General features: G+C 31.4%; 1 protein-coding gene and 1 long non-coding RNA gene across 3 annotated transcripts in view; one reads left to right on the forward strand and one right to left on the reverse strand.

Annotated features, from left to right (window-relative positions):
• Nucleotides 1-880: 880 nt before the first annotated feature.
• Nucleotides 881-11599, reverse strand: LOC129232098 (uncharacterized). Its single transcript, XR_008581323.1, has 4 exons — nt 11538-11599; nt 11181-11403; nt 8641-8685; nt 881-904 (listed from the first exon to the last, which is right to left on the reverse strand). It is a non-coding gene; the product is annotated as an uncharacterized LOC129232098 (long non-coding RNA).
• Nucleotides 11600-11956: 357 nt separating this feature from the next.
• LOC129232097 (trimethylguanosine synthase-like) overlaps nt 11957-22828 on the forward strand; it is a 35575-nt gene continuing 24703 nt past the window's right edge. For both annotated transcript variants that reach the window (XM_054866333.1, XM_054866334.1), the window contains exons 1-3: nt 11957-12086; nt 12460-12552; nt 21775-21934. In XM_054866333.1, the coding sequence (XP_054722308.1) occupies nt 12461-12552; nt 21775-21934 (252 nt within the window). In that variant the 5' untranslated portion in view covers nt 11957-12086; nt 12460. The remainder of the gene's footprint in view (nt 12087-12459; nt 12553-21774; nt 21935-22828) is intronic.

The following is a 22828-nucleotide window of genomic DNA, read 5'->3' on the forward strand; positions in this document are numbered from 1 at the left end:
ACCAATACCTTTCAGAAAAGCTAAGTCACACAATTGTATCACAAAAATTGAACGGGAAATCACTTGCCCCCCACGGCAGTTATAGCTGCCCCCCAGCCCCCCTGCACCATTTTTGGGGGGTGGCAACATCTGAATTCGTTTTCCTCATGCAAATACCTTTCAGAAAAACTAACTGCTATAATTGTATCACAAAAATCGCACGGGAAACCATTTGCTCCTGGACTACAAGGAATGAGAGCATTGATAGGAGTTTAAATATATAAATTAAAATTTCTGTAAAAATTACATTTACAACATAATTCAATTACTATACTCATATAAGTTTTACAGGTAATGTATAATACCCATTAAGTAAGCCCCCCATCCCAAAAAAAAAAAAGGGTTTAAATGTTTACTTTGATTTTGCCCTCAATGTAAAAAAAAAAAATCTGTTACAGGTATGTAGTTAACTACCTGATGAACTTTAATTTCTGAGTATCTTTAAAAATCAATTTCCATGATACAATTGGCACTTTTCCTGATATTCATGCTTCTACTTATTTAAATTATTTTCTTCAATATCTTTTGATGTAACTTTTATGCCAGCTTTGGAATGGAGAAAAGAAGTCAAATTTTCCCTACCTAGCCCCACTCTGTCACCGAGAAATATCTTACAAGAATATTACTGATCTAATGAGATATTTTTTATGTCAGTGCATGATTTTTAGTGATTGAAGTCATTCAAACGAACAAGTTTTAAAAAATGAACAATCTTCTGATGAGCGGATCATTAAAAAGAACGACAATGCCCACCTCTAACGACAATGCCCACCTCTAACGAGAGAGATTAAACCCAATGCACAAATACTAAGCAAAAAAAGAAATGCATATCTTACAAATTCTTCAGATTAATACCTTTGTCTGTCTGCAAGAGAAAAGAAAACATATATAAGCATTTAGACAGAGAAAAGAAAATGGTTATATTAAATAAGATAAATAAGGAAAAAAAACCCCAAAGTTATAGCTGAAATTTAATACAGTAAATACTTTTACACAGCACATTTTCCATACCCCATAATGTAGTAAATATATTGAATGGCTAAGGAAAGTAGTCCTTCCTTTTAGTTAGAAAGTTTTCCTTTATCAATGAACATATTGAAGATGTTACTGTTTTGAATTGTCTTTATTATTATTATTATTATTATTTTTTTTTTTTTTTTGAGTGGCAAACACCAGATACACCTCATATACTTGCAGAAAGGGAGAAAATACACCTTTTTTGGGCTATGGAGGTGGAGTTGGGTTGATTAAAGTGTAAAAATTTAAGTATTATTATTTGCCACCAAACAGCAAGCTTTTGTAACTTTACGTGCTACCAATTTTGTTAATATCATTAGTTATATTAACCGTGATTTAAACTCATATAATTTATATTTTTAAATTCAAAAGTCAATTTAGTTATTATCTTTTCTTTTGTTAACAAAAAAGTGTAGCCTAGAAAAAGGGGTAGGAAGTAATGACTAATAAGTTTGTATCTACAAGCCACTGGTAAACCAGAAAAACACGACTCCATTGCCCCATTCCTGGCTACCTGTTAGTACAAGTCAGCACGTCAATTATATAAACAAAACAAAAGAAAAAAATAGCATGAAGGAATTTATCAAATATTTTTACAAATAAATATAGTGAGTGAAAGCAGAAATATACCTGCTAACAATTACCTCTTTAGTTATTTCTGAAAAATGTCGCATTAATTAATAAAAACTAATTTTTGTTACGTACGGGACAAGGCTGTTTGTTACGTACGGGACATATGAATTGAGATCTCAGTTCAATGAAGAATTTTTATCTAAAATGAGCATAAATCTTATGAACTTAATAAATTTATTATTTAACTAGTTCAAATAAAAATAAATAAAATTTTCTTGAATATTTTAATTGTTTTTTTGTTTAAATTAATTCTAGTCTACATTTGAAAAAGAAGAAATATTAAAAAATAAACCAGTATATTTACACAGTATAAATTACTGCAGATCTGAAACATTTTTTTTTATATTAGTCCTAAGACATTAATAATGTGTTCAATCTTTTTGACCTCTTCTACTGGTAATGAAAAATGTCCGCGGCTATTAATTGGACTAGGTGCATTGCTAAGTTTTGCCAAAATATTTTTTTAAAGATTCTATCCTTTTCTGGAACTTGCGGACAGAAAAATTTGCTGTGTCCCGCAGGTTTCATGAAGGATACATACAAATACTGGTTGTCTATATCTTCTACCACCCCTGGCCACCAATTATCATCATATAAGACTGACACCCAGTCTGACTTTTCAATTTACACAGAAATGCTCTGTGCAACTGATCTAGATTCTACCGGAACCAAAATTTTGATTTCTTCATCAGGATTTTTTTTTATGGGAAAAAGAAGAATCTATCCAAATGCCAAGAGTGTCTGAGCTAATTGGTTGGGCGAAATGAATCCGGTGAATTCCCGATATTGAGGTGGCCATTTCCCACTTTTCACGTAAACCATTCTTTACAATGCACCTTTGAATATCATCTTCACTTATGTATTTGATATTTATATGGGGTGTCTCCTTTTTGGCAGCTTTAAAAAATTCCATTGCTGTATTTATTATATATTGCTTCCGTAATATGCCGAGTCAAATGTTCCTTTTTACCACTGCCCCTAAACCATCCACTGCACCTTTTCCATGTGCAATTCCAAAAAAGTTCCAGTCTGCTGAAACACCATAATAATGCATGTGGAGCATTAAATTTTGCATATTATATCTGTTTTTAAATTGCGCCCCACAGCCATCAGACCAGAAATGAATATGACTAAATGTCAGGGTCCGTTTAATATCTTCAATTATTGTATAATTGAAAGCAAATACTGCATCCTTAGTGTGGTTTAAGTCATCAGAAACAACAACATAGTTTTTATGTTCCTGCTCCAGTTTCGCTGTTTTTATAGTATATAATACACGTAAATACAGTCACTTGGGATGAGTTCCAATGAGCTGCCATAATCTCCCCTTGTTGCTTCAAAGTAAAATTTTCAGCAAAGTCTTCATGAATAATTATATTTTGAGCTTTAAGATTTTCTTTCAGATATTTGAATTCGGCAAGCTGCTTTTGGGCGGTATAAACATGCATGGCAAAAGGTTTTAAAAGGCTAACCAGTTCTTCTTTTGCCTGGAGTAAGTCACAAACAGCTAGTTCTTTTTTCATTTTTCCTTCAATTCGCTTCCATTGATAAAATTGGATATCCATTTCTTCGTCCAAGTTATCACAATTTATTGTCTTGCTTGTCCAACAGTTCACACCATTCTTTGCAATTTCTGCTGCAACAATTTAATGATTTGCTGTCATTTAAGTTGAAGCAGCATATTGTTTCTTTCTTTCATCTTATTGTTAATGCAGTTTCTGCATTAGTTTGTAATTTTATTGAGATCTTCTAACAGCATCTCAACATTTTCATGTTGCATGCACATACAAACTTCATGATCTCTCTGGGATACTGGAAATACTTCAACAGGACAAAGTTCCGCAAATGTACTAAACCCTATGGATAAATTGGCTTCTTCTTTAAACAGTTGATGTGCTTCCTTTAGTTTCATTATTAATATTCGTTTTTGATACTTGGTTCTTTTGCCTGAAACAAGGTCTTTTACAGAAACATTCTTTTTTTCCTGGCAAGATTCTACTTATGGAATCTTGTCTGTAAAAATCTATCACTTCATGTTTTTGGTTTTCGGTAAGTGCATCAGTCCTTTTTTTTCTAACATCCTTCTCTTTATTAACTCCCTCAAGACATTTAATGTTAATTTCCTTTGAAAGTACTTAATTTTTCCTGGTGACCAAATTTTTTTAACATTTTCTAAGAATTGGTATTTGTTTGGTTGGTGTTGATGGTAATACACTTTTGACACGCTTTAAAGCTTTACCTAAAACTTGTGGTGTCATCATCATAGAATTTGAAGGTTGTTCTTCATGTACAGTCATATTTTGACATCTCTTTCTTCTTTCAATTTCTTTTTTATGAGCTCTTTGTGCTCTTTTTCTTTCAGTTTCATATTTCCTTTGTTGATAAAATTCTTTTTTAGTCATAGTGGACTTTTTCTTCTCCCTGTATCTTCTAATTCTTTCCCTTTCTTTGATTTTATCAGCCAAACAGTTATCTACATCATTTTTTCTTTTCAGTCTGTTTTCTAACTCTCTCTTTTGAAGTAGGAGCCATAATTAACTTTTATAAATTATAATTACAGGGGTCTGTCCAGGATTTTTCACAGGGTCCGTTTTTTTGTGAAAAATCAAATAATTTTGTGAAAAATGAATTAATTTTTGTTAAAACGAAATTTTAGAATTTAGAAAGGGCACAAACTGCATCAATTAAACTTAAAGTTGAGCGTTTTCCTCTTCTACGTCGAGAAAATCATTCTGGATTTTTTTCTGATTTTTTTTTGGGGGGGGGGGGGGGGACATCGCTCTTTCAAGTATCAATTTTTATCTACCATTCTACATTATGTTAAATTATACTAGATATATTTCTGTACAGTACTTAAAATAATTGTAACAAAAATATAAATAAATAAAATAAAATTCAGAATAGGGTTCAGCATTCAGCTTTTTGACCCAAGACACTCTTAAAAAGCACAGAATTTCATTTAAAACTTATAAATTCCGTGATTTTAACAAAAATAAAAAGATATTTCAATTGTTTACCTCTTAAAAAAGCGTAATAATCATCAAAAATTCGTATTCCCATAGCGGATGCAAAGAGATTGCAATTCTCAAAGCGCATCAAAAGTATAAAAACGGCTTAACAATTAAACATGGCTTAACAATTAAACATCGCACCCACTGCAAAAACGCAAATATTGACAAGTTGGCAAAATGATGAGAATATTTTCTAATCAAGTCATTATAAAGGTTCAACCCCAGACGCTAAGTGGTGATAATTTTGAAGTTGGTAACCCTATCTGAAGCGATCATCAGATTCCTCACCCTTACTATCCCTTTGCAGTTCTAAGTTCATTTCCCAGACATATATTATTGCTTATTAAATCATGAGGGGAGAAAAGTTCTTACCAATACCTTTTCAGAAAAGTTTACAACAACACTGCTGCTAATTAGCTGTGATAAAACAAACAACCATTATATTTGGCAGTAACAATTATTTATCGCTTGCAGGGGCGTCCCAAGAGTGAAGATTTTTTTTTTTTTCAAAATTAGCCAATTTTGTATAAGCTGATCTCTCTAATTTGACTTAAAAACATTTCAAAAATTATCTATTTCGCTTTCAGATTTGCTCTCTCAATAAACAATTTGTGACAGATCCGATCTTGTTTATCAGAATTTTGTGAAGGGTCCGTTTTGTTTGATCGGGATTTTGTGAAAGGTCCGTTTTGGTTGATCGGATTTTTGTGAAGGGTCCGTTAACGGACCCAAATATCCTCTGGCCAGACCCCTGAATTATTCTAATATACTTTATATTAAAATCAAAAATATAATCAAAATGTATTTAAATACCTATTGTGTAATAAATAATCATACATATATAACTTTTTGAAGTTAAATAACTGATCAGTTATGATTCCTAAGTTTCTTTTCCAATTTTTCAAGCATTCTATATTCCAACTAATGGTAGCTCTAGTTAACCACATGTGTTCACTTCTACACTGGTTATAGCTGGTAATGCCATCTATGAAACAATATTCGAAAATATATCTAAAAATTATATTTTATCCAAATTTGAAATTAAAATTCTGCTTTTTGTCCCGTATGTAACACACTTTTAATTATTATCTCCTGATTCTAAATTAACAATTAGAACATTTTAATTGAATAAATTAAGAAGTTGGTTCAATAGGTGAAGAGAAAACAAAAAACTGTTTTGTTGTCATCAGTGTTATTGGCAATAAGATTAAAAATAAGCTTAAAATTGTTATGTACGGGACAAAAAGAAAAAAATATTGAAAATTTATAACTAAACATTTTTTAAATATGTTTCTTATTACTTCATTTAATGCTACTATTGTAGAGGTTTAATAAATTATAGGAACTTTGAATTAAAATAAATATTTTTTGAGTTATGGTTAAAAATAAAATGTGCCGTACGTAACAGACTTTTCAACAAGTTCATAATAAAAGCTCAGTAAGTTTTTTGGGGGTAAAAATAATAATATTATTTTAATAAAATTTAAATGTAGAGATTTTAAGCTTTAAAATGATGCATAACACTTCAGTAAAAGTAAAAAAAAATTTTTTTGAAGCTCTGAAGCCAAATACTGCGGAATGACCCAGTCTTTAGCTAAAAGGTCTTCAAAAGACGTAATCTTCTTTGGAAAATAATGAGACTTTTTTGTTTGAATATTAACTATTGGGCAGTTCTCAAAAGGTGGGAGCAAACACAGACCTCAACTTTGAAGCTTCAACACCAAATAACTTTCATTTTAATCGACTCAAAAATTTTTGAGTTAAATAATAGGGTATAGAGACAAGAATTGACATAAATTATGGAAAAAATGCTCTTCAAATACCATTAAAAAATATTTTCTTTGCTAAAAGGCACAATTTTGGACATACCAAAACGTTAACTGAGCAAATGTACCATTAAAAAAAATTTTTTTTTAAATTATTTCCATGCGTTTAAAAAAAAAAAAATAAAGGTATGAATCGAACACTGAATAATTTTTTGTCAATATTTTACACAAATAATAAAAGTAAAGAGAGATTATTTACTTTGTAAACAATTTTAGAAAAAAGTAAGTTTGAAACTTGATGCATGTCCAAAAGTTACGATCCTTACAATGCTATTATTTGAGAATTAAGTATATGATGTTTTCGTTTTAAAGGTATTTATCGATCCTCAGAATCATTTTTTAATTGTTTTAAAGTGTTTTCATAAGCTTTTATGCAGTATCTTAGAAGAAAAATAATTTTTCTTAAACATACATGTGAGATGTCTAAATGGCGTCACGATCTTGACGCCGATAATTCTGTCCGTTTATTCAAAAATTTTTTTGATCCACTGTCTTCTAACCTCAATAAAAAAGGTTATAATGTTATCTTCTTTAATCCATTGGTATTTTGCATTATTAATACGTTACACATTGAACAATACATAAATTACAGTAGAAACATGGCTGGTTATGATCGCAATGAAAGCCATTTTGCGCTAAAATCGCCAAGCAAACCTCTGTTAGCGACAACACAGTATACGATAAGCTAAAGGTTACCAGAGTGGAATTCCAGTTTGACAAATTTAGTTTATCGTCAGCTGCATTAGTTTTGGGGAGTTTATCGCCTGCGCTAGCATTTTTTTCCCCCACGCTTTGGTTATTTTAGAATTTTTTTTTTCTCTCTTCTTTCTTTTGGAAACCTAATTTTTCGTTCTCCAAATAGAAATACGAATTTCTTTTTTCAATATTTTTTTTAGACATCGTTTTAATTCTTATGACATTAGAAAAAATATTCATTATTGAAACTGATGTCACTTTTTACATTTGTATCATTTTTAATTTGAAGCTTTTTTTTTTAACCTTTTATCAACTTCTTCAAAATCATTCCAAAACTTTATTATATGTAAAGAGCAGTATGTATAGCCATTCAAGTACTTCATTAATATCCTCTTTATTATTAAATTGCTAAATTCAAGAAGTAGTAAATAAAATTTTCATTGGAAAAGTTAAAAATCAGATTAACAATTGTCAAAAATGCTGAAACTTACATTATGATGATGTCCAAAATCTGTTACCTAAAGGACAACAATGTCCAAAATCTGTTCCCTACAGACTGCTGATTTAATTTGCTAATTAACAGTTTTTACAAATACCTGCTGTCTTTTCATGTTCATATATTGTGTTCTAGGTATGCATACTATAGAATAAAAGCAAAATTGATGTCAAATTTGAAAATTTTTGAAATGGCTCAAAGTTAACTTTTTTGTTCCCACCTTTTGAGAACTGCCCTATTAGAGAGCACAGCAAACTTACTTTCCTTAATGCAAATTGCTTGAAGATTTCAACATAAACACTACCTCTGTAAAATTTCTTTTCTTCGTATTGTGGCACTCTTTCAAATGAGCCGATATATTGATTGATGTAAGGGAACCAGGGATGTCAAGAGGTCATGTTAGCCTTTTCAGAACAACTGCCCTGGCCCTTGAGAGGACCCGGCTTTGAAACAGACAGAGCAGAATTAAATTTTATAGGGGAAGGGGATCCAGCAACTTAACTGACAAGGGGTCCTTGTCTCAATAATTTTAATACTATTAATAATTTTATTTCAATTCATGACCAACAAATAGCCCCCACTGTCCTACAACAAAATCACATGCTACTGAACAAATTTTGTTGCTATTTTTTCAGAACTGAGTAATTTCATAAGTTCTCAAATTTTTCAAGATGGCTTTATGAATAAAAATAGAGCTTTTCTCCTAAATTAAGTTCTTATAGTTTATAATTACTTGTAGTTTCTTTATTTCTTGTTATTTACAAGGTATCTGCTACATTTAGGGTTTGTACAACCCTGAAGGAACACATTTATACAATACAAAGACAAATCAGTTTTATCTGGCAGAAACACAATCTTGGGTTTCAAAATAAAGTATTTATTGTTGACATTATGAAAGAATAAAAATATAATATCAACTTACTTTCTGTAATTTTTGTTTGGAATCTTCTTTTCCAATATCATTCAACTATAAAAAAATAAATAAAATAAGAAATAGTGAATAAAAACTCAGGCTTTTACAACAGATATCAATAATAGAATAGTTATCTCTTATTATTTGAGTTTGATTGCGTTGTTTCTCGTTACTCGGCCAAATTTTGATCAGGTACTCTGCCAATACAGAGAAGCAAAAAATTGAATATTGTTCAAAGCAGATTTTACAATTAACAAGCTGATGTGTGCCTCACATGTCTTTTTTGCACCAATTTAATGTGATTCAGTGGTTAACTCTTTAAATATCACCAACACTGGCCGAATTAAAACCAGATTTAAAAATTAAAGAACAAAAAAGTCGCGTAATTTTTCGCCAAGATGGCGACAAAACTTGACGGCCAAAAGCTTGGCAATATATCGCCTATTGTTTGACAAATTATAACACCACTCGAGTTAGCATTGAATTTAACAATGATTTCCTCCCAAAGGTCCAAATTTAAACTTTCTAAGATATACCGTTTTTGAGTTATGCAAGGCACATATGTGCACACATACGGACGTCACGAGAAAACTTGTCGTAGTACTCGGAGGTCGTCAAAATGGATATTTCGTGTGCCTGTACGTTCCTAGGCATACATCTACGTGTGATCGGGTCGAAAAAAAAAAAAACTCAACATTCATTCAGGGGTGAAAAAAATGGAAAGATTTTTGAGTGAACATTTTTTTTTTGCAAATAAAATACTTCCTTTTTTGTAAAAGGAAGTAAAATGTACACGAATATAATATAATGCAATCATTCACAATTCAAATTTTCAGGATAATGAAGTTTGTTATGCTTCAATGGAATAAATCTTATATTTTAATGCCCAAAGTTAATGAAACTTATTTATTAAAAATGGGACGGAAAAAGTAAGTACAGAAAATATGAAAATTTTATATTATTAAATGGATTTTTGCCACTGCAGACACATGTTTTGGCATTGCAAGGAATTCATTTTTCAATGCACAAAATGCGAGCTTATGGATTTAAAGACATCTGACAAAAGTCAAGATTTTTTTACACTCATTAGGTCACATTTTATGCACTGAAAAAGTTTCTCGTAATGCAGAAACACATGTCTGCAGTGCTCCTCCACATTTGTGCTTTTAGAGTTGTTTCATTTGCTTTTAAAAATTATTAACCTTTGGCGGACTAGAAGTATAGATTATAATTTGTTTTAGTTCCAACTTTATTAATCCTACCTTTTATGCATATTTACTTTTAATTTAAAAGACAACTTATTTGTAAAATTATAGAGACAAACAATATTTTAAATAACGCATAATTTAATTTCAGCGGGAATTTTGTTTTAAAAACTATTATTTGGACATGGAGATCTATACTACTATTCCAATGAGTTCAAAATTCGCAACTTGTATGTCGGTGGTTCTTCTTAAAACATAATTGGAACTTAGTAACTCGCCTGAGTGGTGAAAGGCCGAGTACTGTGTCAAAGTGCTACTCGGTACTTCTATACTAATTTGTACAGTCATTTCTTAATATTATGAGGTTGCCTTTTAATTAGTCATGCACAATGTTACTACACTTCAGAAAACAGGTCACTTTGGTTTTATACAGCAACAAAGCCGAACACTTAAAAGCAGCTAAACAGCGTTGTCCTGCTCAGAACGAGATGAATAGACAATTTATGAATGCATTGCATTACATGTATATCTCCCATAGAACATGTTGTACACTCATGGGAGTAAACTCACTTTGTTAATTCCTTTAGTTCAGATTTCTATTTTTCAAACATTTCCTATACATTAAAATAACTTAAAAGATTGCTCTAAATTATTACTTTACCAAAAAACTTAACTCTTGTGATTTGGAAACGTGCATTCAGTTTTATATAAAGAAACTTTTAGAGAGCTGTAATGTTTAAAATTTACTTCAATATGTATTTTAGTCAAGAAAACTCTCTACTATTTCAAACTTGTATGTGAATATGATGTTCAAGTAATCAACGAGAGTTAAATGATATACTTATAAGTTAAGGCAAATTTATTCAAACTTCTTATTGAAAGCAATACTATTTGACTAAAAATCATCGATATTCCCAACAACAAACCAAAACGAACAGGGCACTGCATTCAAGTTCCGGTACTTTCCAATGACCGGCATCGTGGATTTCCCGCTCAACTGAAAATTTCAGAATGTGAAGAGAATTTATGTTCATTCATTTCCGAAGATACTAAATTCAATAAGCATCATTAGTTATGTCATGATGAAGCAATTAGAAAGAACAAATAGGCAAAAACTACAATATTTCAAGAATCGATCAAAAACTGATGAAATATTACACCATTTAAATATACATTAATCTTCATCAATTTCATTACAAAAACTTAACTACAACTATCTTTTAGTTTTTTTCAACATAACAATGAAAACTATACCGTTCAAACACAAAATTTAAGGAATTTCATTTTTTTTTCAACAATGGAACCCGCCGATACTAGCACTAATACTACGAATATGCACATTACCTCAGAAGAAGGTCTTTTTAATGATTCAGATTTATCTCCAGCAGCCTTTTCTTTGTCGACAGCGTCAGTAGCGTTACTTGCGTGACTCATTTTTCTACAATTAGTTAAAATAAACGTGAAACGTACAGCTCGAGCTCTGTTTCAAACTCCGGCGAAAATGGCGCGTGCAATATCAACGTCGTGAAGCAACTATCAGACAAAGGGTAAGTCGGTTGTTGTTAACCTAAAATAGGGCCAAAATAAGAATGGATGTTTATATATGCTTGAGCGTTCTGAATGACATTTAAAATTTTAAAGGTAATAATAAGCAATCAAATAATTGGGAAATTGGTAACAAATTTTAAAAATTAAATTTACCTTATTCAAAAGTCGAACGCCGGTAAATCCACAAGAAGCGACACCTATTAGTAAAACCTGAAATTTACTGAATGTCGAATCTTGTGTATTTCTGCTATACAAACCATACTATTTAACTGAAATTAATAACTTACGATTAATAAACGCTTATGAAAAAAGTTTAAATTGAAAATATTTGTTTCCAACAGTGAGAATTAAGTTCTTTTTCCTTTTTTTATTTTTGGTCAATAAAAATCATTCCAACGAACAGATGAAAAAAGATGAAATTGTTAAATTTTCCTGAAATGAATATAGAATTTACAAAAAATAAATAAAATATTGAAGCTAAAACAAATTTTTTGACACGCTATTTTTGATTTTCAAGTCAAAATTCCTTCTTCTATTGTTGCTTTTTTTTTTTTAGTTTCCCAAAAAAGCTGCGGGATGTTTCATCATGTTATTTTTCTGGACTTGATAAATGTGCGTTGTTTTTGAAAGGGTTTCCTGATGCCTACTTTTAATATAACATGATCTTTCAAGTGAACTGTAAAGCATTTAATTGTGTTAAACGTATGTAAAACGCGTAATCATACATCATTTTTTCAATTTTTTTAAACTTTAAATGTTGGTAACTTATTGTCTTGGTTTCCGTCCACTACTGATTTATAGAAAAGATAATTACATCAAATTGATAATGAATTTGAAAATTTTAGTTTCGATTTCAATTTATCTATGTCAATGGAAAATATTTTACTTAATAATTTGTAGATATTCATTCAAAAATATGCTCTTCATTTATTTCGTTCCCATTTTTATAGTGAGCTAAATAAAACCTGTTAAAATCATAAGAACATTTAGTAAATCATTTGCTGATATAGTTCAGGAATTCCTTTTTTTTTTTATATAGTAGTGTATGTATATTTTTTGATCTATTCTTTTTTAGAATGACATTTCTGTATGTTTCAAAACACATTGAACTTGAAGCTGTCTTTGAAGATACTAATAATGTCTGTGTGTGCACAAGAGCCAAACTGAAGTAAGGTTATTATTGATCAAGAGAGTTTCGATAAATGTATTTATTTATATTATAGTTCTTGTAGTTTTTGGAGTATTAATATAAGTTCTTTAAACCAAAACTGTTGAGAAATATAAAAAACAATTTTAAGTTATTGTAAATTGCATCTACATTAAATATTTCAAAAGAAAGAAATTTGAATTTTAACATGTGACTTAGATTTCCTAAACAAAAAATGAACATAAACGCTCAATTATTCTTACTACTCTATCAGTACCAGAAGAATTGTAAATGATTTTTAAGAATTGATCTCAAACAGTATAGTCAATATCTGCAGAGGACCTCAGTTTAAATCCTGGCTAAAGTACGGATGTATGATTGATCGACTGGCGACTGGTTAAAATTATTGAGAGCATGCGTTAGCATCTGCAGGGGTGATTGCGTTCCGGTATTTTACCGGATTTCCGGTATTTTCATCTTGAATTCCGGTATCTTCATCTTCGAAAATACCGGAACGTCTATATTTTCAGAAAAACTCATTTTAGTAAAATTTAGGGCGATGTTTAATGAAACGAAAAAATCCAAATTGAAGACATTTGGTATAAATATAAAGCGTAAGCTACGGTCATGTTTTGTAAACTGGGGGAAGGTAGAAAGAGAAAAGGGATTAAGAGCTTCGACTCCTGTCTTTGTTCTTTATGGCAGTTGGAGGAATTGATCGTATGCAAATATTTTCTTTATTTTATATTCTGGTTTATGATCTTTATCTGCGTTCGTTCTGTTGTTATTGAACTAATTCTAATTATACTTTATCGTTATTAATATGCTCCTCGTAAATATAAATTAGTTTGTTTAGTTAACTCTTGCTTTTCATTTCGCTACTATTTTTGTTTGATAAATTTGAACATTTGAACTTTGCATGTTCTCATTTAAAAAATGAGGTATCTGGATAACTCTGAAGATATTGGCTCCATCGATGCAGGAAAGAAGAACAAGTTTAATTGGGAATGGTTAAACAGAGTGGATTGCTACAATGAAAAGATGGAAATATAGTGTAAAAAAATTGAGAGGGCTGGATTTTGGTTTTGTGTTTCTTGCAACAAGCCCTTTACATATGCTAATGATGGTGTGAAGGCATTATTGCAATGCAACATTCTTCTACAAATACTCATAAAAGAAACCGGGAATCATTAAAAAATGCTGGTGTATTAGGCTTTAGTGTATTAGTAAATGAATGTAATTAATGGTTAAGGATTCAGTTACAAAGGAGGAAAATAAAACATTCTTTGAAATATTTTAAGAAATGAGAAAAATTAAAAGAATTTAATTCCCACCATGCACATGGACGTATGAAGTCCGATTAAAACTTCGAGTTTTAGCCCCAACAAATAACTATGTAACTAAATTATTTATATACATATAATGTGTACATACACGTAATGCATATATATGCCCATCAAAATACTTTTTCTTCTTAGGAAAAAAAGTTCAGGTATTTTTTCATGGAGTTACAATCACCCCTGCATCTGCTTTCCACAGTTTTAACATGTTGGAAATATCACCTCAGAGCAACAATAAGACATCTAATCCTAGGAATAAGAATAAAATATCCTACTGTTTCCTTGAGCTGACAATATGTGTAATATTTGAGAATAAATGACACCATTTGTTCATAAGTGCCATCCACCATATTTATTGTATCAGTAACCAGTCTAGTGTTTCCTCCAGACTTTTGAGGAGGGTGCTGCACTCTGCCCTTTTCAGGCAACAATTGGTGTGCCCCAACCCAAACCCTGTTTTTTTTTTTTTTCTCAACACAAGTCCTTGCATTGAGCATTCAAAACATGGGTGCAAGACCTTCCGTCTCAGGACGGATTTCCGTCTCGATGAAATTTCCGAGATGGAGGGCAGGACGGAAACTAATTCGACAATTTTCCTTCAGGTTTTACTTGGAGTAAAAAGAAGGAAAATTAGGCATTTGAGAAATATGCTTTATTTATTATACCGTTCTATAATCATGAATTTACATTGACATTCTCTCGGTTTATGAGCTTGTTTTGTTTGCTACGTGCTGCTGTAAGCGTGGCTTTTAGACATGTTCCGTTTGTCTTTTTTTAGGTAGCTCTGTTACTGTGAACTCATTGCATAGCATCAACATTTATGCATAATGGTTTTAAATTAATAAAAGAAAAACATATAAAAGAGAAAAAGTTGGATGCAAGGAAATTAAAAAATGCCAAATACAAAGAAAAAGCTACTTTGAGATCAATCTTGTTAGTGTTAGAAATCTCAGTTTTTTTTACCTAAAATATTTTCCGTCTTGAGCACATCAGCAAACTTGCACCCGTGATTCAAAATCCTTGTTTCTCTGGTCTTTATTTGTGAACTAACTAATTGGAATAATCTAAATATAAAAATTTACTTCCACTATTTTATAAGGGGCATTCAAATGAAACCATTTCGCTAGTGTAAAGTAAGCGATTTTATTATCTCAAAAATAGTCGCCAAAACTGTTGACACATTTACCCCATTGCGACACTAGGTGGTCAATTCCATCTTTGAAGAAGCTAGTAGGTTGCTATTCGATCCAAGGCTGAACCCAGTTAGACACTTCGTCGTTCATTGTAATATCCGCATTATCTGGTTCATCATCTGCGAATAGCTTGTTTTAGAGGTCCGAAAACATAAAAGTCACAGAGTGGAATGTCTGCACGGTGAAAGGGTGCATGGTGGATGTTCCAACTCCAGCGTTTTCCACCAGAACTACTGCAGTCGTCTTCACCTCATTGACCGTATGTGAACGCCTTTGGACAAAATACCTTGCAGTTTCGTCTTAGTGACTCGTCTTGTAAAGTGGCCTGATCAGGGTTTGTACACTCCGGGAAAACCAGGAAGTGTCAGGGAAAATGACATAGACAAAAATGTGAGGGAGGGAATTTTCCTAATGTGCCGCCCAAATTTTTTTTCCCAGGGAATTTTGTTGTATGCGATCTAATCCTCATTTTTATTGATGTTTCTTTTAAAAAACTTTAAAACTTTGAGACAAAATGACGCTAGCAATAAAAAAAAGTGGCGACCTAAAAAAACTTCCGCAGCTGTCATTTTTGACCCTCAATAGTTCCCAAGGAAAAAATTTCTCGGGTGAACAGGAAATATGCACAAACTCAACAGGAAAAAATACAATTTACTGCTTCAGAAGCACAACCTGAAAATGGGAGGGTCGATCAGGAAAAATTGTTTTTTTTTTTTGTAAATTTTTTATCGGAAATTCTTTTCAGCTACGTGTGAAATGTAGTCGTATTTTTTGGTCTTTCACAAGATGTTAGTAGACACGATCTTAAATGCCTAAGTTTCCAAAAACAAAGCAGAATTGGATGTTTTCTTTAATTGCAAATTAATGAAAATAACACTAAATGGGCTGCAAATTGTTTTATTATTATTATTATTATTTTAAATAATTTTCTTCAGAAATGAAAACTTTTGTTCTTAAAACTCAATCTTATCCTCATTGCCTTGGACCCGAATGTGCTAAAAACTTTTCAACTGAATTGTAGTTTAATGAATATGTATTATTTTTTAATTGTTTTCATGCGAAAAATTCAAAAAATTCTTTCTTATTTTTGGGCGTTGCCGCCATATTTGGTCATTCCCAAGATGGAAGTACACAACACTTTTTAAGCAAGGCCGTATCCAGAGGGGGGGGCCTGACGGGCCCGGGCCCCCCCGAAACCCGAAATGTTTTGTACCGTAAAACAGAAGAAGATTTTTTTTTTCTTTTTTTTTTTAATTCCTAATGTCAGAAAAGGAAAATAACAAATTTTTTTTTATTCTTAATTTTGCTACTATTCAAAATTTATAATATTTTGAAGAAGTACAGAAAAAGCAGTTCTAGTTCTCATTAGCTGCAAGGCACACTTGAAATTTAGACCTTTAATTAGGACTCCCTGCTCTCTTTCCCAATTCAATTCAGGGCAATCGAGGGTCAAGGCAGGCCCTTTGTCAGTTCGGTAGACTTTTAAGTCTACCAAACTGACTTCTATGCGCTTCCTCCTCCAGAGGCGTGCACAGAAATTTTGGGGCTGTCACAAATGCTTTTTTGGGCCCCTTCCATATTGTTTACCCATATTTTCAACCCTAGGTTTAAAAATATTTGGCCTCATTTAAGCTCGGGCCCGGGCCAACAAGTGTCTATTCTCCCCTCTATGAACGACCCTGCCCTCCTCCCCCTAAAACTCTTATAAAACTTACACTGTACTGATTTCGAGACGGGGACTCCCCAAAGGCTGGGCCCCTAGTTTCCGATTAGGCGAGAATCTTGTTACCAAGATGTGCCAAATTCAGCTCCTCGATACATCCTGAGTAAAAAATGCAAAAATCATGATTCTCGCGTTTTTGTAGCCTAATTTTCAAGATCATTTTTGTGACTTATATTTTTCTTGTCTTGCATTTATTTAATGCCAAATTCAGTATCATGAAAGTTTTTTTTGTTATTGCTTGTTTTTTTTTTCTTACTTCTACTGCATACTGTTAATACCTTAAGTATGAGAAAAAAAATAACACTTACTCTACTCTCTGTGTACTACTCTGTGTGTCCTACAAATTTATAATCATTTTGTAAGACTGTGCAATCAACTTCTGAAAAGTGTAAATAAAGAGCTTCAAATAATTTTAACTGTTCGAGAGTCTTTGAAAATTATTTAAGTTTTTGAAATTCCTTGAAAAGTTCTTCAATTTTGTATCTTATCAAGAAAATAAAGTATGAATTGTCCAAATGGCCAGAATACTACTCTTCCGTTCTTATTTTCTGAATGTCTACACCATTTCTTTTAAACTGTTTTGTACAATTTTCATACTGTAGGGCATTTAATGAAAAAAAAAAAAAAAAAATAGGGGTATAGGGGGAGTGATCAAAAACAAACTTCATTAAAAGCCGATACAAGCAAATGGCGGGGTGCTTCTCTTTTCTCCTCTTTTGTTTTTCCTCTCTGTCCATTAAGTTCCATGATTTGTCCAGCAAGCAATTTTTATTTTGTTTGATCTTGATTTGCAAAAGAATGTATAACTTTTAAACGACTTTGTTTGCCATTTTTTTTTGTCTTCATATTTTTGTAGTCTCAATTACCTAATATAAGGCCTCAAAATACAGATTTTTTTTTTCAAAAATTTCTCGGGGGAAAACCCCCGGACCCCCTGAAATTATGGATGTTCTACATCCGACTTAAAGGGACACTCTCCTGTTATCCTTACCACTACAAGGTGAATAAGAAAAATAATAAGAAATTAAAATAAAATAACAACAGTCCAAACAGTGGAATCATTAAAAATCGAGACAAAAAGTCTTCTATGTTAACATTTTTATGCGTTTGGTGTGTCTATATATACTATATGTGTATGTGTGTGTTAGGGCAATGTGCTAATCCGGGCCCCTCCCGAAAAAAATTTCTGGATACGGCCTTGTTTTTAAGTGCCCAAGTTCCCGAAAAAGGCAATGGATGTTAATTGCAATGCAAACTATTGAAAACAACGCAAAATGTGTCTTTTTTTCCGGATAATTCGTAATTATTTTCTGGAAAAATACAAAATTTGATCTTCAGAACATTTTTTTATTCTAATTGATTTAGTTACTTATGTGCTAAAAACTGACTATTTTGTCTTAATTGTAGTTTTTTAAGAATTATTAATTATTTATAACCACTTTTATGCTACAAATTCAAAAATCTACTTATTAAAATTTTCACTTAGTCACCATATTTGATCGTTTGCACGATGGAAGTAGACGTAAACTTCCAAAAACTGAATTGGATGTTTATATCAATGTAAACTGTTGAAAGTAAAAAAATGTGCAAAAAGTTATGAAGTTTTGAAAATGAACTATTACTTTCTGAGAAAGAAAAATTGGTATTTTAATGTAAGTATCCTATAATATGCGGAAGGAAAAAACAAAAATGATTATTGGCACTGGCCTATGATTGGCGGATGTTGATTTTTGTTATTATGCATTATATGGTATGCCGATCGATGCAACAAGTTAATCATATTTATACTGAAATTTAGCTTTGTATTTTGCTCAATATGTTTTGTGTTATATACTAATAAGAAAATAAAAAGGAGTATTGTAAACCAACAGCGAATGCTAAAAGATTGCATGACACGTGACATCGAAGAAATGCTAAAATAAGTTGAAAGCACTCTATTTTCAACAAGTACAGTAAAACCTGTAAAGTTGACCACCTTTGTAAGTTGACCATCTGTCTATGTTGACCCCTTTTGTCAGGAACGGAATTAGTCCTATCTTGTGTAATGAAGGAAAACCTCTATAACTTGACCACCTTTCTATCTTGACCACCTGTCTATATTGACCACTAATGTACCCCAAATTTGGTTTGGAGTATTGTAAAAAACCCTTTGTAAGTTGACCACTTGGTTTAGTTTTTAAAACTTAATTTAGTAAATTATTTTATTTTATTATTATTTTTTTAATGGCTTTCCAAGAATATTTTTGATGCCAGACCAGTTTTTTACCAACTAAATAAAACAGCAGCATAACTAAACCTCCTTGTAAGTTTAACCACATTGGAAAACTACTAAGAACCCTTTTATTTGCTTTTCTTTTGTTATTCTATTTGAGATTGAGATTACCTTTTGTACTCTCTGTTCAATGAAAACATGTGTCAGTAGAAAAAGACAAAGTATTTTTTTTTTCAGTTGCAATATTTTGTGGCAACATTGGAATTGTGCTAGAGTAAAGGTTACTTGCATTGCAGTTTTCTTCTTTTTTTTTTTGATCAATTTACTGAAATTTTAAATTTACATGACACATTATACGTCATTCTGAGAAAATAACCTCTAAAAATATTTGAATAACATTTTAAATTATTGTCTCAAAGTAATGTTAAACAATAAAAGTGAGTTGAACGGAAAGAATAAGAGTCAAATAGTCAAAAAATGAATACATGGTACAAGAAATGGCAAAAAAAAAAAAAAAAAAAAAATCACTACCCCCTTCATAAGTTGACCACCAAAGTACTGCACCCCAAGTTGTCAACTTACACAGGTTTCACTGTAGTAAACAAATTAAAACAATTTTGAACAAAATGTTTAAAAAAACTAGAAATTTCGTGAGAGAAAAAAAAAGAAAAAAATCCGTGATTTAAAAAAAAAAAAAGTTTTAGTTCTTTTACATTGCTACTCTAAACAATTTTAATTATTTTGAAAAAATTGCTATTTAAACTTAATTTTGAATGAAGCGAGTAACCTGGAATTTTTTAAAAAACAACCTGGAAAAGTCAGGGAATTTTTTTTGATCACAAGTGTATGAACCCTGTTGATAACGCTGGGCATTGATGGTGGTTCCCTGTTTCAGGAACTCTACAAGCAGTGGACCTTGTGGTCAAAAAAGGACATGTTTCGTAGTGTACGATAACTTGTGTGACGACCTTCTCTTCGGTGTTTGCAACATGAAACGTTGCGCATGCATCAGTCTCTCTACCACTAGATGGTCCCTCCATACATGCAGTTAAACATAGCATCGTCTAACCTTTAATGCTAACGTGAAGTCACTGACCTCGTTTCATTTGAATGAACCTTATATATATTTCACAGTAACATACTTTTAAGCTACTCATAAAAAATCCTATGTTTTCTTATACCACTGTGATAGTGAATGAAGTTCATGCTTGCTTTGGAGAAGCCCCTTCATTCAAAGTTCTCATCATAATGATTACTGTTTATATTTCTGTTTAATTGCAACCATTTTTTTAACAATGGGCAGTGGCGTAGCTAGACCCGACTTTCGGGGGGGGGGGGGGGTTACTTCATTTATACATCTCTCTCTCTCTCTCTCTCTCTCTCTCTATATATATATATATATATATATATATATATATATATATATATATATGTGTGTGTGTGTGTGTGTAATCGCTTGGAATTTTTTCCTTTTCTTCTTTTTTTTTCTTTCTCTTTCTTCTTTTTCTCTTTTTCTTTTGAGACTAACTTTTCGGGGGGGGGGGGGTTTGTCCCCAAAACCCCCCCCTTAGCTACGCCCCTGACAATGGGTTTTATATTGAATCATTTTAGTAGAGAAATTGCGTGGAATTTATCATTTTTTGCCTATAACTTTTTTTTAAAGAACAAATATTGTCAATCAAAAGTACGAGACCTATGTTAGACCATCCCCTATACATTAAAGAAAAAAAGAATCCTTAAAATCGGTTCAATAATTGAGGGGCTATGAGCTGACACACACGTAAAAAAAAAATTAAAAAAAAAAAATACAAAATGTATGAACTGAGAACCACCTCCTTTTTGATTTTGGTTTAAAAAGGTAGAAATTCTAAAATGTTTAGAGAAATAGAATACAGAGCTCAATAATGAAATTGTAAGAAATAACATTTTTTTTCTGCTAATAAACAAATATTTAATTTGAGGGCAGTTAGTTAACAATGGAAAGAAAAAGGATAATCAGCCCAGAAGGGTCAGCCATGCATAGGGTTGATATTTTATCCCCTTTTTGCAAAAAGCTTGGGAAATTGGAAGACACAAAGTGCAAAGTTTCTCATTTTATATGTGTTTGACTCTGAAAATTATTGTTTTGATTAGTCAAATTATATTCCTTTATTATTTGCTGATGAATTATTTTTCAATTAATAATTTAATGGAAAAGAAATGATTAAATTATAACCTGATAAATCCACAAACAAAATATTAATTACATTATTCAAATTTTTAATTACTTAAGACTTTAAATTTAAAAATAAACAGGCTAAATAAGGTAAGCAAGCTGTTGAATTGTTAATAGGAAAGGCATTTAATTTTGCATTGTATAGATATTGAAAAAAGTTCTGTCACATTAATTTATAAATCATGTTTCTTGTTTAAATGTATTGGATAGTTCATTCTTTCCATTGTTTATCATCCAGTTGCGTGAATCCTAACCTTAGCTCTTGATGTTACCTAGTTTTTAAATCACTTTTCTTTATTTAGTAAGTTACTGCCCTCCAGCTCAGAAGAGGTTTCCACCTCCAGCTCAGTCACTCCTATGCCGGGCTAATGAGTGCTAATAAGCATGAAACTGCAGTTCTCGGCTGGAATTGACTGAGCTGGTAGTGTATTTCATATACTTTTCTTTAGTTTGTTGAAAAAGATGTTTTTGTATGTTATGTAAATGTCTCTTCATCCTTAAAAAAGTTGTATATCTTTCCTCTCAACTGCTATATAAATCTCTTGACATCTTTCTCAAAGAGATGACTATTGTAATCCTGTTAAACTGAAAAATGGTGACCAAGAAGACTCCATCAGCTCTGAAGGTGAACCTGAAGCTTATATTCCTTTCGAGGGAGAGTATGAACAAGATTTCGAACTGATGAAGAGTATGGGACTACCTGTCAGTTTCGGATCCCAAGTAAGTTGAATTGAGCATAAATTGAGGTACTCTTTGATATTGTGCATCAAAATGTTCATCCATAGACAAAGTAATTCATCTTCATGATATGTGATACAATTTTCTTATTTTTTTAAAGTAGCAAATATTGGTTCGACAGTTTCTAAGTAAAATAGACATCACATATCTCATGAGCTAAATAGAAATCCATGAAATACTTTCTGAAGTGGACTTGATGACTGTGGGGGTTAAGGAATCGAAAATTCTACCAAAGAAAAATAAAATCCAGCATTCCTCCCCCAGAAAATTTTAAAATTCTGTAACAGCACTGCCAAATTTAAGCCTGATATTAACATGCTCCTGATATTTTGTACATGACGACCCCATTTTTCCCAATTCAATAGGTTTACAACCCTCAGCCAGACATTTGCCCAGTGGGCCGCATTAAATGTTACTAATACAAAAAAAAGTTTTTTTTTTTTTAAATCTTAATATCAATGGTAATTTCTTAATGTAACATTTTCAACGACTTAAGAAAATTGCAGCAAAAAAAAAAAAAAAAAAAAAAAAATAGTTATAAAAAATAAATAAATCTTTACAAACTCGTGCAGTGAGAAATAAGATGTTTATCGGTGTGTTGGTAAATTCGTCTCAACCAGTAAAACAACTTTATTGCATAGCTGCCTTTAAATTGTTTAAATTTTCATGATGGCATACAAGTTTTTTGGTGCAGTAATATTTGAAATATGTTTTTCTATATTTATAAAAAATATTAGTTTCAAGTTGAGTTATATTCATAAATGTAAATCAATTAATAACTGAAGAAAAGTCTCTTTTAAAATCAAATTAAAAAAAAATCCCTAGTTTAAAAAAAATGAGATTTTTTTAAAAAAAAAATCAATTTAAACTTTAAGT

Source organism: Uloborus diversus, unplaced genomic scaffold (assembly GCF_026930045.1).
Source record: "Uloborus diversus isolate 005 unplaced genomic scaffold, Udiv.v.3.1 scaffold_1069, whole genome shotgun sequence".
NCBI lineage: Eukaryota > Metazoa > Arthropoda > Arachnida > Araneae > Uloboridae > Uloborus > Uloborus diversus.